Raw genomic sequence first — 17,091 nt, 5'->3', positions numbered from 1 at the left:
TGTAAAACGTAGCCTTATTGAAAATTAGACATTTTGATTCAATTAACTTGAGAAGAGGCAAAAGTTAACCTTTACATAGGTGAAATCAGCAAATTTCAAAATTATTCAGGTAATTAATAAGGAATTAGTAAGAAGCAAAGTAGATTAATACCTATGCTATTTAACTATTGCATTTAATGTCTAGATAACCATTTCCTAATACAGCTAAAAGTTTGAGTGGATATTTCCCTAACCTGCTGGTTTGTTGTTAGTTCTGAAAACAAATCAAATTCACAAACACAAAAGTACCTGATATTTTAATGGTGCAAGTAGAGAAAATCTGATCTGTGAACCTTTAAATTTAGATATTATACATATCCTAAAGTGCCCATCATCTAGCATGCCATCAACAAATGCAGACATTATTAGCACATGTAATAGTTTAATAAATATATGAAAAAAATTTGAACCATTTAAACATATAATATGTACATGTTTTTTTTCATTCTTTGCCAATGTATTTTTTTTTTTTTTTTTTTTTTTTTACTATTGATTGTATTGCTATAGTCAGCATTTTAGGAAATTGAGATTTTAACTCATTGTAGGATGTATGTTATTCAAATAAATAAATAAAATAAATATATGCATTTGAGAAAAATAAATCGATTTAAAAGAAAAAATAAACCAAATTATGAAAAGAATTATATCTTATTAAAAAACTTATATCAAATAAATCCTAGAAAAACTGACTTATTTAAAAAAGTTATGTTTTGTTAAACCGGATAACATTTTCAAATTCAATGATTTTAAATTAAACAATATTCAGGAATTCATTTTTCCATTGTCTTTCTTTTTCTTACAGTTTAGTCAGTAATTATCATGATGTTTATACTATTGATAACCAACCAGTGAAACTTATAAAATGTGAGAAAGGAAAAAGGTTTACAATACACAAAATACAAGGAACATAGCGTTGTAAAGAACTTCAAATACTAAAGTATAAAATGCATGTTTTATGAAAAAAGTCTATGAAATAATTGAAGAAAGAATAAACTCAAGTAATTCAAGAAAATAAAGCTTTACTTAAATAAATATATCATAGCAGAAAAAATAAATAATCTTAGATAACATTTAATAAAACATAATTTGAAAATAAAACAAATATATTCAACAAAAATATATGTTAAAGAATATTTTACAGATCAATTAACACTCAAAATAGAAGAGCTCATTACAAACAATTTTAACATAAAACTAAATAACAAATAAAACAAAAACTACATGGGACAAAAATGACTAGATATTTATCACAGTATCTAAACTTCAGTAGCTGTAAAGCAAAGATTCAACAAAAGAAATGTTCACCGAAAAACTACTTTACTTATGATTTAAAAAAGCTTGGTAATTAATAAAAAAATTTCTTAAGGTTACAACTATTTTGAATTAAAAATCACACGATTAAAAGTACAGCTCAAAACTTCACATAACAATGCACTCTTTCGAATTATGTGAAGTAGAAGGTTTATCTTTGCCTTTTACAAGTTTTGTAGCTAAAATTGATTTGATACATTTTTCCGAATCAGGACTTGTTGTGACTTTTTCTTTAATCAAAGATAGTTTTTTAGCAGGATCAGTAGGGATAGGAGTTACTGGGGATGCTCTTGGAGTTTCATACACTGAAGGATTTGAACAATTTGCATCCTTTTCATACACGGTGTTACGGGGAGTGTCATAAGATGAGACATTACTACTTTTATTGTCAATCTTTAATTTTGACAGTTTCTTAATTGCAGCTCTTAGATTTGTTTCAGGATCATTAGGATCTATCTTAATTTTTCTTGGGGACAAAACCGGAGTAGAGTACGGTGAGTTTACAGGCTCAATTCCAGATTCCACTTTGACCGGTTTAAGTTTTCTTAAAGGAGCAATAGGGGTAGCCGACGAATCAACTTTTGGCTTTTCTTCGTTTGTAGGCTTTGGTTTTCTCAATGGTAAAACTGGTGATGAAGTATTAGAACTTAAGTTACTTTTTGGAATTAAAACTATTTTCGGCTTGGACAAGGGGATACTTGAGCTTGTAATTCTGAAGCTGTTTGTCTTTTTTCTTGGGGATGGGACAGGTGGGGTCGAGGGTCTATCAGTGTCAAAGATAAGTTCTGGAGAGGAAGTGAAGCTGGAGTCTCTAATCACATCGGGAGGGATACCACAAGGGTCAGCGTTAGGATCGTTAATATTTTCACTATTACTTTCATTATTGTTATTCACCTCCGTGTCTGAGTCTGTTTCAATATCCGGCGCCTCCAAGTGAACTTCTTGCCTTCGCAGTTCTCTAGCCTTAACTTCTTCTTCTCCTTCTGTTGCCGTGTCACTCTCTTCATCTAAAAAATACCAAATGCATTTTTGCAATTTTTACAACATTTTATAACATGTAAAAAGCAATATTGAATAATGATTGCAAACTAATTAGTATTCTGCACACAAAATATACTTAACAAAAAGCAATAATATGCATGATGGCTTAAAATTTGTCTCTGTCAGTTATAATAAATTAAGGAAATGGACTGATATGAAAGCTAGATTGAATCAACTCAATATCAGGTATACAAGATTCAAAGAGTTTGAACTAAGAATGGACAAAGACGTCAGTGATCTTGCTAGTTGGAAATCATACACCTTTCAAAATGTAGACCATTTACATTACCTCATTGTAAAATCACTAGAAATGGCACAGATGTAGAATAAGTTACAAGTAAAACAAATTAAGTAGAAACACTTTTTTAATACGAAAGAAGTCGTTTATAGGATAGTTAACTACTGAAAAGGGGCCAAATCACAATCTTGAACTCATATTTAACTATTTTATGACCTAGAAACATGAAAACCCAGGAAAAAGATATTAGCCAAACACAAGATTCATGAACACAATTTCTGAGGACATTAGTACAAAAATAAAGACGAGAAGGAGAGACAAACATATCATACAAAAGTTTGGAATACTGGCAAAGTTGGCAAGACTGAGGTTGTTTGTCACCTAAAAAGGATGAATGGAGGAAGAGTGTCAAAATCGGTCTAAAGAAAGAAATGGATGGAAAGAAAATGCAGCAAAAGAAATGGCAAAATATAATAATATACCCCCGCCGCAGTAAACCTGCAGACTAAGCGAATTTCCCTTTGCCTGATTGGATTTAAACTAAAATGTCTCTTTAAAAATATCACATTTATTCCCTATTTAAATAGAATTAGTTTAACAAGTACTTAGGTTTGCTGCAACAAGGATGGTATAAGAATAACATGGGAATTTTAAATTTTCTCCGTTATTAATAGTACAAAAACACTTTGATACTAAATACTATACTAAATTAATTGTTTTTTTTTTAGCTCTTTAAAAAGGTTTAAAGAAAAATTGGAAATATTTGTGTTTTAAGGGTCAAAAATGAGAAAACGCAATTTTGTCTTCCATAAAACATCCCGTATAAAACATCCCATTCCCATGATCCGATCATGCTGGTTCGCGAACTCATTTAATTTTATCCCGCCTTACACCTTTAAACCAAAGTTTATAAAAATCTGAAAAAAATTACTCGAGTTATCGCGTTCACGGACACACAACTCTACATATAAAAAATACCCCCGCCGCAGCAAACCTGCAGACTAAGCGAATTTCCATTTGCCTGATTGGATTTACACTAAAATGTCTCCTTAAAAATATCACATTTATTCCCTATTTAAATAGAATTAGGTTAACAAGTACTTAGGTTTGCTGCAACAAGGATGGTAAACTTTTTTTTTTTAACTAACAATTAATTAATAGTTAGTAATAAATAAAAATATTTTCCAAATTCGATCAAAATATCTTCATAAACAAGCAAACTACAACAGTTCACTTATTCTCCTTAAGAATAACATATGAGAATTTTGAATTTACAGTTTTTTGGAATTTTCTCCGTAACCGTTGAGCGCATAATAACGCTTTAATATATTAAATTATTTGTTTTTCTAAGCTCTACAAAATGGTTTAGAAAGAAATTGCTAAATTATATGTTTTTTTGGGTCAAAAATGGGAAAACCAATTTTTACCCCATAAAAACCCCCATGAACCCCCCCGTTCCCATAGTCCGATCATGCTGGTTCGCGAACTCTTTCAAATAAATGTAGATTTACACGTTTATACCAAATTCATCAAAATCGGATCGTTTTTGCGTGAGTTTTCGTGCTAACGGACATATATGAATTTGAACGGATGGTGTTTTTGGCCTCTAGGGACCTCAAAACAAAAAAACAAAAAATCTGTCCCGGGTCCAAATCTTACCATGAGTAGTACAGTCCTATATGGGAAATTCGCTAAAAAGAGAATATTATGCTATATGGAAAAAACAACCACAAAGAGTGGCAGAGGAGGAGATAGATTTAAAAGGACAAAGATGGAAAATACACATTGGCACACCTGGACGTTGGCACATCTGGACGTTGGCTTTAGCCCAATAGGCTAGACTAGACATATATGAAGGGACAGTTTCCCAAAGCAATTTTAAGCGCACCAAAGATTGGACATTTATACTTGCAATAAATTTTCTTGAAGCACCAGTTACATACCCTTCTTCAAAGCAAACGTTCAGTACTTTCAGCTAGATACACATGAAAAAGGAACAGGTTGACATCCGAAAAATCAGGTAAACTCGCCTACCTGGACCACTCGATGATAATGTGTAATGGACAAGAGCTTGCTATGCCCAAGAGAAAAACGAAAAAATGTTCTCAGGAGAAATTAAAACAAGAAAATAATCCAGAACCAGTAGACAATGCAGAAGTGTTGGAGGAATCCGAGGAATAGTCAAAGCCAGATCTGAACAGTTAAAAGTGACATTTCATTAGATAATTAGAGTGAAGAGAGTGAACGGATGAACAAATTAGTTAAGAAACAAAATAGTTCTGTACAAGTATTTTTTATAACTGCAAGAGCAGTTGGAGAGAAATCCTTGGTTTAACTATCCTCTTCAAATAGATTAAGTTTTTAATAATGTTAGTATAGATGGACTCTTTATAAAAATAAAGTTTGTATGCTGAAATAGAAATAAAAACAACAGAAGTAAACATTTAGCTTCAATTTTAGTTCAGTTTAATTAACAAGTTTAAATTTAATTGAATAGTATTAAAGTACGGTCAACAACATGTTTCTTATTTCTACACCCACCGAAGGAACAAAACAATAGCTTTCAAATAGAAATAGTTTTTCTAATATTGTTTAGAAAAAAAATATGGCACAAAGACAGTTATTTTAAGAAAAATAATGTTTAAATACTTTTTGTTTGGTTAAACATTATACCCAACATAAATTAACCTTTGGTTGCCCTATTTACAAAAAGAAATATTCATGATGGATAAAATAATGAAAAACCGTTTTAACAGAACGTGATTGATACGGTCAAATCTGAATCTCTAAAACCAGGGAAAGAAATTTTCAAAATTTTTCCCATTTCTCTCATTGTCTTCCACTAGTCTGGAAATATAGGACCAGATAAGTGAAATTGCCGATCAAATAGATGTTGAGGAATTTTTTTACATTTGTGCATTCGCCCTGACATTTAGTAAATGCACCCGGGGGACTTGAGCTGGTAGATGAATGGATCTGTAGGTATATGATACTTGGGAGCTTACCCTCACTGTCGTACTCAGGGTAGCTGAAGCGGTCGCGAGAGTCGTCAGAGTCGTGACAAGAGCCACTCTCCTCATCGTTGTCCGCTGCGACGTTGTTGCTGTGTCGTCTCGTCCACTTCTCGGCCAGACGCAGGGTCTCATCCTTGGTCATCCCTACTCCTACGTCCACATCTAACGCCTCCGCGTACGCCTCCTCTTCATCACTGTCACTGAAACACAATAACAATGACACTATAATAGTCATACTTGCCAGTTGTTTGTCTCCTATCACATATTGAGATATACCCATGTAACTCAAGGAATCAATAGGAGTCAAAACTGTATTAGACTTACAATTAATATACTTTAATTATGTGACTTAACCAAACTGAAAGGACAACTTAAAGCAATCTATAGCATATTTTATGTCACATCAATTATCACAGACACAAAAACCAAGGGATACAATAGAATTGTATACAGTAGCACACTCGTTAAATGGCTCATTCAACTAGGTTCTTTAAAAAAAAAAAGAAGGCTACCATTGGTCCATACAGATGGAATGGCTATTTCAGTATCTAATAGTAAATACTAAAACTCTGGTATCCAAGCCCTGAGGTAAAGTACCTAAGGTCAGACGCATCGTCGCTGGACACCTCGGCAGCCGAGGCTCCAAAGTTGCGGTCAGTCCACTCCTCCTCGTCCATCTCAGAGACAGCATCCTCGTGGTCAGACGCCGTCTCTCCGATACCTGACAAGTTCTCAAACTCTATCCTCTCAGGCGTGGCTCCTAGGTCATTCATATCCTTCTCCTGCAACTGCATAACCTGCAAGCGAGCACAGATGTAGGTGGAAGTTTAAACAAATTGCTTATTCATCATGCAAGAAGATAACTCAAAATGAAACTGGTGTGAGTTAAAACCAAGAAATAAAAATATAAGTTTTGTTTTAATTGTGTAGTCTAATAAAAAATTAATCATGTACAGCATTCGAAACCAATAAGTTGCTAAAATAAAAATTAAATCTTATAATAATAGTGTTGGTTGAAAGGAGATGGCCTCTAAAATAGTAACCAGTAAACTAAGCATTGAAAATTAAACAAAACAAAAAGCGCTTTACCAATAAAATAAACGTTATATTTGTTTGGCTTAGCACTAATACAACTAAGACCTCATGGACTGGCTGTTACAGATGGTTCAAATGGTCATCAATGAAAACTGAAAATTAATCTTAACAAACAAACTAATTAATTTACCTAGACTTCAAGGTAAATTGTTAATTTTTAATACAATTTTATCACACACTAAAGAGATTGCTCAAGAGAAAAAGGAAAGCAAGACCTAACTATTTCAATAATTTCTGTAATTTTAATTTTTCAAGATTGGTTCTTACCGTTTCTGGGGTCTTGGGTACTCGTCTTGCAATATTTTCTTTGTTATTTGCTTGTTCCTCTTTTCTCGTTCGAGTCATGCCATAATGATGTACACAGAAAAATTGGCTTCCAAACTTTCCATCCCTGTCGTAGGAGTAATTGCCTGAAAAGACCAGTTATTTATAACAGTATCAAAAAGAATGCATGCAACGTAACATTGATAAAAAGACAAATTGGTGAATATCAGAGAATTGTGTGCAACTAGACTATAAAGGTGACTTTTATTATTGTTTTTAGTGTTGGATAGTATTTAACAGTTTCCTATCCTATACTATGATTTAAGAGACTAATAATCTTTTTCTGTGCTCCCACCCTGTCCTTGCCGAAGGGAAATGGAGATGTAGCAACGGAGGCATTAGAATGGAAGCAGGAGAGTGGATAAACCCAGAAACACGTGAAAAAGAACATGGCTAGAAAAAAAGGAGAAAGGCAAAACATGGGAAGACATCAAGAGGGGACTAGCCAAAAGAATCAGGTTGAGAGGACCAGTCAAGGCCTTATGCTCCAGGAGGAGTTAAAGAGTCCTTGGAGCCTAGACGATCTAACTCATAAAACAATGAAAAAACTATAATGAAAATGTCTAATCCAACAGTATGCTAGATATTTAAATTACAATCACTTTGGTATTTGAACAAATATTTTGAGATGCTTAATAACTCTTCAGCGGCAGTTTGAAAATAACAAAATTTACATTGCTCTTATGGCAAATAAATCCAAGATGGCTGTTGGATTCCATGGAATCTCTTGGAAATCAATCCAAAACAACAATGAAAATTTATAGTCTCTTGGTATACTAGATATTAAAATTATAATCACTTTGGTGTTTGAAATACTATTTTTGGATTATAATTCACTCTTCAGCAGCTGTTTGAAATTATACAAGCTGGCCGCTAGCCTCCAAGGACTCTTAACAGGATTAAGTCAAAGAAGTCAAGACTCTTCCTGGAGCAAAGAATGGGTGCAATAATTAGTATTCATTGTATGTTATATTGTACATAGTTGTAAGTTGTAATGTTTTTACAACTTAACACGCAGGTAAAGCACCAGTACAAAATTATTGCCTTGATATGAGCTGAGCCGTCAAAGGAGGATATTGTTTTTCGTTGCGCTGTATGAAGTAGTCCTTTGTGTTTCCTCGGGCAACATCGTTCCTGTTGCGCTTGTTTTTTCTTATTTGTGTGTATGTTTTTGTGTTTTAGTGTATTACATTACATAAGTGTTGTGCAATAGTGAATGATTATGGCTAGTTCTTCACGGATTGATGAATTTCTCACTGAAGATGAAGTAGGAGATACGGACAAGCACCGTTTACAAGACAAACCAAGGATTACTTTTGGTGTCACGTGCGTCGGTTCTACATGGCAGTCGTATGATGCGGCGCATGACGAATGATGACGTTATATCTTGAGAAAAATTGAAAATGTTGGCGAAATAACACCAGATCATCATCCAAAACGACATTTGGGTAGTTAATTTGAGTTTTCATATCTTAGCCGCACGAGTGATATAGCCAATTTGGTTCCGCATTGAACATGTTAACTATAGGTAGTACTGAAACCCAATAGACGGTTTAATGTGACGTTAGTAAAGAGATGTCTGTTATTCTCTTACCATCATGTGAATATGAACGTTCCGTTACGATAAGTTCAAAATTTAGCAGATAAAGTTATCTGTTTGTTTAGCAAGTTCATGTAACAATTTTACACTAATGGCAACATTTGACAGCTAAGGTTTAGACTACCTACCGAGCCTCAGGATGTTCTTGCAGTATTCGCAACGGAAGCAGCCCCTATGGAAGAACTTGCCCTCGGCGCTCACTCTCTCCATCACATACACCCTCTTGGCACAGAAATGGCAGATCTCCGAGCCACCAGTCGTGGGGAGGTTCAGAGCTGCTTTGGAGTTCTGCAAAATTGAAAATTTCCTTGAAGAAATCATACCAAAATGTAATGTACTAGTGATGATCAAATCCGGACACATGGACAAACTCTGATCCAAATAAATTTAATAAAAGTTAAATGTTATGAAATACAATATCGAATCTACTGTGAAAATCTATTATTATTATTTTTAAATCTATTGTAAAACTTATACTTTAATACTTTACTTTGAAATGACGACCATACAAACCATTTTAAGCCAATTATGAATGGAGATAAGTGTAGTATGAGTGGCACGATCTTGTAGTCTTGTTTCCTTAACCGGACACCCATTTCACCTAAGGTCCTATTTCGGACTAAGGCCCGATTTCACCAAATTCACGAAGATTAAAGAAGTTAACCGGTCAAAGTTGGGTAGTTAATTAACTAACGACGAGTTAGTCTAAGCTAGCTCTAACGGCGAGTGGTGAAATCCGATTTTGTCAGTTAAGAGTTAACTCCAGTTAGAGCATGGTTTAATGGCAGTTCACTTGGTGAAATCGGGCTTTTGGTGAAGGCCGACATATTCCTTTGACACAGCTGTTACTTAATAGCTCATACAGCCAATGGCATCCAAGGGAGTTTATAGTGGAATCCGAACCACATTTTGCCTATTAATTAACGAATTGGTCTAAATACAGTTGACCCAATTTGGTCTGGACTGAGATGACGGGATTTGGAAGTTTTTTAAATATATTATCAGAAGTATTTTTAACAGCCTGAATTGACAGAACAATTAACCTTTTGTCATTTTGTTTCCACAGTGGTTGAAAATAATCAACACCAGTTCAGGTAATGGTCGTATTAACTGGATCATTGTTTGCTGTGTATTTTCTAACTGAATTCTTGTCTTGTGTTTTAGTGATTTTTAAATATTCAGCTTTATTTATTGATCCATGCAAAACAGAAAATTTACCTACTAAAACTTGTTTATGCAAATTGGAAAGTCTTAAAAACCAACAAATCAATGGGAAGTAACACACTCTAATTTGTTAAGTATTTTTTAAATGTATTAAAAGGGGATTTATGTACAATCTATTACACTATTACAGGTTAAATAAGTTACATATATTTTAAAAATCTAAATAGTGTGAGCTTTTTCTATTCAGATAGCGGTTTAGTCTTGAAGACCGCACATTAGAGGGAGTCGACCGTAACTGATTTCCAAAACTGTTCAAAACTCAACAATTGAAGCAACTTACAGACTTCTGCAGCACAGGTTTCTCCGGCTCCTGGTTCATATTGGCCAGATGGGCAGCCATGGCCGACACCTTGCCTGGCTCAGGCACACTACGCTCCTTCATGTGTCTCTCTATCTTCTTGAGAGTGTCTTCGATCTCACTACCCTTGTTGTTCCTACCGTCTTCTTTGGTGAGCCTTCGAACCTGCCAAACAACCATAGCCATAGTCAAGAATCTTTATTCATAACATAGTTATACATAGTTGTACACGAATTAAGTCAAATAAACTAAAGCTAATGCTCATCTAAAGAGTATTAGAACAGGCACATAAAAAATTCTTTGAGAGGTTTTGTTTAAAATATTGGGGTTTTTCTGTTTAATTTTCAAAGGAAGGAATTATAAAATGTATATTTTGAATTCACAGTCTTTTCGTGAAGAGCTCTAATTTATGATTTCCAGTTACAGGTTTTTGTTCTGTTTTAATTTTTAAAGGAAGGAATTTTAAAAATTCATGTCTAGCATTGAAGGTATTTCTTTTTAATTGGTGGATTGAAACTTTTGTTGTTGACAAACATAATAATACAGTCAAGAAACATATAAACTATAACAGTGAGGACTCTTAAATGTTTAAAGTAGGGATGGGTCGATTCCGATTCTTGATACCTCGATACCTTCGATACCAGCGGTACCAGAGAATCACCGATCCGAGATACTTCCCTTCATTGTACAGTACGGTAATAGAGAACCGATTCTGAAAAATGGCGTTATGATGCAAAACTCAACAGACATTGTAAAGCTAGGCACATCATAGTTTCTTTTGGAATACTCTTAAGTCAGCTAATATAAATAATTCCGTTTATTAGCTCACATTCGTAATGGTTTGATAATCCAAAATAGTGTGCCTTTGCATTTTGGAGGTTAACCCAATCATTTGTTTTAGCAATTTAAATTCACATATATACAATAAAAACATTCGTACAACAAAAGTAACTATGCCATCAGCTGTAACATTGTTGAAAAGATCTCAAACATCTGGTCCTCCCCATTGAGAAATTTAACAGTTTGATGTTAGGGTAATGATTTGAAGTCGCAACCTCTTCATGCTTATTAAAAGCTACTCCCACAGTTCAGTGTCTTCCTAAACTTAGTAAAGGGATAAGGTTGGACAACAATTAGACTCAATCTCAATCAAGTTGATTAAACAAAGTATAAATTTAGCTGTAGCTTGCACTAACTGTGGACTATCTAACCCGATCCTTTCAACCGCCTCTAAATTTTCAGTTTACTCTAATGACTGTTTAGGACTCAAATCAACACTAACACAGTATAACCACAATTAAGTTAATATTAATATGTTTTACCTTATCTTCATACTGTTCCCTGCTCCATTTCGGGACTTTGGGCTCCGTACGACCTTTTGAGCTTCTGCCAAATTTGTTTTCTGTAATTTTCTTTTCAATTTCCTTCACGTTCCAATCAGATTTTTCAATTTTTCCTGAAAATTTTGTGAGGTTAAGAAGCATTGATACTAATGCTAAAATTAGATCACTTTTCTCACTAAACAGTATTTCACTTTCATAGGTAAAGAAAATTTGTGTTTAACTGCAACACAATATTTTCTGGATAAATGTTATTCTATCATAATATTTTATGTATAAACAAAATAATGTATTATATGTGAGATTAACTTTATAGCATAAAACTAATTATCTTAATTTACGAAGAAAATTGGTTGTTTTCTTGTTTTATGATTGATTGTACATTTCATTTAGCATGGATGCTATTGATGAAACTAGTTCTACCATATGAATGGTGCATCTTTTAAAATTAGCGATTCTTTAATAATGGGTATTAGGGTTCAATTAGGGGTATACAAACAGTGATTCTTGGTTCAAATTGAATATATAATAATATTTGTGAATAATGTTAACAATATTTGTAGAACTGTTTGAACTTTTTAATACTCACACTCCTTAGACTTCATTTAATAAAAACTACTAAATTTCAACTGAAAATATTTGCAACTGGTTAATGGCCAACCAATAAAAATTAATGGTCCAAAAACAAATCCTACCAATAGCTCTATGAAGATCTTTTGGCTTTTTGTCGTATGCTCCTTTTAATTGGTCTTCAATGTGTTTCACCCGGCCAGAAAACTCTTGGTCCATAGAACCTCGCCTGACTTCAGCCAACAATCTCTGTTCTTTATCCTGAAACGTGGACGGTGAAATAAAAGCACTTAAAAGTAAAATAAAAAGTGAAAAATGTATTAGTAAATAAAAATCAAATCATAATTGAAAAGATTTTAAACTGAAATATTATTGTTCAATATGCAATGTGCTTACAGTAATAGCTGAAATATATCAAGTTTGGGGGTCTCAATCCCGGGCCTTCAATTCAATCCCAGGTTTTCGGGATCGTATCAATTCCGGGATTATATGATTTTAACTTTTTGGCCATTTTAAATGAGCGTGAGTTAAGTCCCCTTGTTGAGTCCTCTAATGTTTTAAACTGGCCTTAACAGTGTTGCACTGCGAAATTTTGCTGTTTTCTAAGTAAAGAAATATCACAACACAGAACTTTCATCACCCGTCTTTCTTATTTACAGTGTACAAATGTTGATGTGTCACTTTTGAATTAAATAAACACATTTAAAAAATAATTAAAAGTAATACATGTCAAGTTAATATGGAAACTAAATTAATCAAAATATAAAGATAAAAATATAATATGGGAAGAATCATGAGTGGCATCGTTAACATTTTATGTTGACTGACAGCAATAAAATAATTTAAGGTACTGTACAAAGAATAAACCATCTGCTTAGTAATAGTAACGTGTGTACGAAAAACGTAATTTAGGATTGTAAATATTTAATCACCGCACTTGGAAAGAAATACAAAGATAAAGTTATAGACCATAAATATGCAATCTTAATAATGAAATAATAAAATTTAATAGCGTTTATAGTAAGTTTTTAGGCTTTTAAATGTTATTAAGGAAAAAATACTTAAATTACCGATCGCCATGTTTTGTTTGCCACATAAATTGTGTTGTTTGTGTTAAATGACAAAAGTAAAACTCAAAATAACCTATAGGCGTTCTGTAATTATTTTCCGACAAATGTAATAACATTTACAAAAAGTAAATACATTTTGTCAAAAAACACGAAACATAATATATTTACAGTATGTTCACCTATTGAGTTTGATGATAATTAAATCGTGCAATAAAAATAGATCACAGTTTATACCATATTTCAAATATATATATATTTATCATCCTAAAAATAAACAGTATTTTTGTTTAAGAGTTATTGGACGTATTTTTTATTTATTTTCCACAAATAAAACTCCTCAAAATCACAAAAAAAAAAAAAAAAATATAAACATAGGTTTTGCAATCCTGTTATTCCCGGGATTAAAAGACGTCAATCCCGGGAAATCTAGGTATCAAAAATCGACCGGGATCCCTGGATTGAGACCCCTAATCGAATTAAGAAGGATTTTTAGAAATATTATATAATTTAAAGTAATTGCTGATATTTTGGAGTTGTATATAAAAAAATATTTAAATAATGTTGATTAAGTTTAAATATAATTATCTCCATTGAAAATAACATTTTAATCATTTCATATAGCCTAAACCAGAAGTATATAATGCTAAAAATGTACAATACAAAAACATTTCAAATCAAATATCAAAATAACTAAAGAAAACAAATACTTTATACACATTAGTAACAACACAAAACATGCAATGATTTACTTAAAATAAAGTTACAGGTAAAATGTGAGATCTTACAATAACTTAAACTTATAATCAAATAACTCATCTTTTGCACCCTCAAAAACAATTCTTAAATTCAATTTTTTTTTACAAGATTAAAGACTTAAAAACATAATTTTAAAAACCTTTAACTAAGTTAGTACACAAATTATTTATTTCCAACTCATAAACTGAAAAAAGTTTAAAGTGTATTTCACAATCATAGATCAAGATAGATTAAGAATAGATTGAGAAGAATAATTTTTATATTATTCCAAAGGGGGATAACAATAACAATTGATTATTTCTTATGAACACCTTTGTTGCAGAAATTATTGCTTCAAAATGAACTATGAAAAACAAATCCAAACAAAGACTTGGTCTAGGTAAACAACACAACTATCTGAAAAACATAAAAACACGCAAAGGTTAACACAAAATAGAAGACTGAAGGAAATCGCAAAACCACTAGTATTATTGACACACTGAAATGTTAACAAAAAATATAAAAACACATGTAGGGTGAACAGGATTATTTTGTGATGTTAGCAGCGTTTGCGTTGGATAATATTAGAACATTCCGTGTGGTGAAGCACTCTCATTCATCGCAGTTTCGCTTACGGGATACAATATCTTCATTTCAATCTCTTTCACTCGATCACGAAAATCAGGTGCAGTCTGTCGGTAGACGAAGATCGAGTAATCTTCGAAAGGTGTTTTGTCGTCGTCATCGTCGGATTTCGCATTCCCACTCAACATCTGCATGCTTTTGTGGAACTGCTGAGTGGCCTTATGTCGAAGATACTGCCTCCTCATGATCCTTTCCATCTTCAACTTCTCCAATTCTTTTCTACACGCATCTCGGTCCTGTTATTCAACTAGATTTCTGAACAACTTGTCTACAGGTTGGGAATCAGTTGTGGACAAATAATTAATGAACAAATGGAAGGTCTAAAAAGAAAAGGAGGAAATGAGGACGGCCCACAAGATTTTTAATACATAAATTATTCATAATTGTCATTGATATTGTCTGGAAAGATGATACTTTATTGATCCCTTGATTATTTTCTGCTCTGTTCAGGTAACAGGGTACAGTAGACCGAACCTAGCTGAACTCGCTTTAACCGATAATCAGATTATCTAGGCCTACCCTTGCTCGTGAAATATTAAGTTTGTTTTAACCGACCTTGTTTTGAGAGCGGTTTGTTTAACCACCGCTTTCTAGGAATCTTGGCATTTCCGCTCACATGCTCGGCGATGGAAACAATACGCTAAACTACAGTATGTTACAGGCTATAAATAAACATCCTGTATTGTAACAAAATGGTTATTCGTACTGTATCTTTAATTCCAACGATAAGTTCTGTTCTGTACTGTATTACAATGGATTTTGAAAGTAACAATATTAATATTACTAAAGGTATTAAAACAAGAATTTTTATTGACTCTTGCCTTGGACTGTAATTTATTCCACTGAAAGTATTTGACTTAACCGGGCTTGGATTTATTTGTAACTTTGCTGTTGTCAATACTTAGTAAAAAAGAAAATAAGGATAGTTAATTTAGTATATAATACACGCACGACTTCAGAATAATGATTATAGAATTCTAAATAAATAGCACATCATTTTTTAAGTATTTAGTGATTGTCTGTTTTACCTGACCTTTTAAGCATTCGGACTTAGGTCCGGCTCCGTTTAGGTCGGTTAAGAGGGGGTCTACTGCAGTTAGCATTGTACTTTTCTTTAGAGATTACTCTCCCAGTAAAACGTTAAATTATTCATACACCCTTGACAATAAGAAAAAACTGTTGTCTACTGTTATTTTTGCAAAAATGAATTTCAATGTACCACTCTTTAATGTGGGTTTGTTACCCCATATAGAGGACATTGCCCAGATGGAATTCAAGTTTTAAATGCAACGTTATCTTCCGTTGTAGTAGGCTATAAGTCATCATCAGTTATGTGGTGGATTTAATAAAGGGAGGATCTACAACCCTTTCCAGACAATTGACAATTATAAGTCAAAAGGAAAAGACCACAAGAATGTTAAAAACCAATTTTGTCTAACATATTGGTTTTTACTATTCAATATGATAAAAGATTGGGAGCCTAAAACTAAAACTCTGAAACAAACAAATTGTAATGAATAATAATCAAAATACCAAATACACAATGGCATCATGCGGAAAGAGACAGTATTTAAAAGAACACCAAGAACCACAACAGCCAGAAAATCTGTCTGGAAACAAGCAGGTAATACTTCAAAATTTCAATGATTTCAACTCCTAAAAAATCCCGTACATTGACAACTCAAGTAATTCTGTATAGAGGATGGAAATGTAGTCTTTTCAAGTCGGTTTTGTTAGTTGTGTTGTGTTTGTATAATAGTATTGTTTTTATTTTTATTAAAAATCAGAATAAACTACATCAACACATTTTTTCCCTCTATACACAATAATTTTACGACACAGACGCTTACTTTACAAACTCCCAACAGTTCCAACTTCTTGACCCTTTCTCGGCAAGGAGTTCTTCTAGTCAACAAATATTCCTGAATACATGGACTTAAATATACTTTTTTCTCTCTGCTCAACCCTTCCAAGCTTTTTCTCACGATTCTTTCAACTATTTTCTTTTGCCGTGTCACTTGCATGTCCTGTTATTGCAAAAATGTTGGTGACAATTAATCAATGACATACTGACAGCTCAGTATTTGATAAATTCCAAGTAAAACCAAACAATACTACTTTGAAATTGTTAAACCAACTTTTGAAATCATATTTCAAGGAAAAGTAAAGTAACTTACTCAGCAATTGTTTTGGAAAGGGGTACAGTTCAGCTTGATAACAAAAAATAACTCCTTTTTATAATTAAGTAATCAGTAACATAAAACATATTTTAAAAAGTCACACATGATGCAAAACACAACCAAAAAAGGGACAAAAAAATACAGCAACAAAAAATCTGCTTCTATATGAAAAAGTGCATGCCTATTATTTAAGTGTAGTAGTTACAGATTGTCAGATGTATAGACTTTCAGATTATTTAACTATTCTATGTGCATATATGATATTTATAAATACCTAATACACTGTAATGTACAACTGAACATACGCGTGTCTGAATGTGACAATGTGCTTTACAAATTTGAAAATGCAAAGAGTTGGTAATGAAAT

General features: G+C 32.8%; 1 protein-coding gene across 10 annotated transcripts in view; it reads right to left on the bottom strand.

Moving 5' to 3' along the window:
- Positions 1 to 17,091, bottom strand: part of LOC128994791 (F-actin-monooxygenase Mical-like) — a 135,420-nt gene that overhangs the window by 24,418 nt on the left and 93,911 nt on the right. For 9 of the 10 annotated variants that reach the window (XR_008490918.1, XM_054419562.1, XM_054419561.1 and 6 more), the window contains 9 exons: positions 14,535 to 14,780; positions 12,220 to 12,355; positions 11,507 to 11,640; positions 10,167 to 10,349; positions 8,791 to 8,950; positions 7,006 to 7,148; positions 6,241 to 6,440; positions 5,635 to 5,843; positions 2,245 to 2,357 (listed from right to left, as the gene is read on the bottom strand). Coding sequence is in view for 9 of the 10 variants with exons in the window: in XM_054419562.1 (XP_054275537.1) it covers positions 2,245 to 2,357; positions 5,635 to 5,843; positions 6,241 to 6,440; positions 7,006 to 7,148; positions 8,791 to 8,950; positions 10,167 to 10,349; positions 11,507 to 11,640; positions 12,220 to 12,355; positions 14,535 to 14,780 (1,524 nt within the window). In the remaining variant the exon portion in view is untranslated. The remainder of the gene's footprint in view (positions 1 to 2,244; positions 2,358 to 5,634; positions 5,844 to 6,240; positions 6,441 to 7,005; positions 7,149 to 8,790; positions 8,951 to 10,166; positions 10,350 to 11,506; positions 11,641 to 12,219; positions 12,356 to 14,534; positions 14,781 to 17,091) is intronic. The other variant, XM_054419568.1, reaches the window with a different exon arrangement.

The sequence above is a fragment of the Macrosteles quadrilineatus genome, unplaced genomic scaffold, assembly GCF_028750875.1.
Source record: "Macrosteles quadrilineatus isolate MER2022 unplaced genomic scaffold, UCM_ALF_1.0 Scaffold_5__1_contigs__length_97177068, whole genome shotgun sequence".
Taxonomy (NCBI): domain Eukaryota; kingdom Metazoa; phylum Arthropoda; class Insecta; order Hemiptera; family Cicadellidae; genus Macrosteles; species Macrosteles quadrilineatus.
Note: the sequence above shows the minus strand (reverse complement) of the source record. Positions and strands in the feature narration are given on the sequence as shown.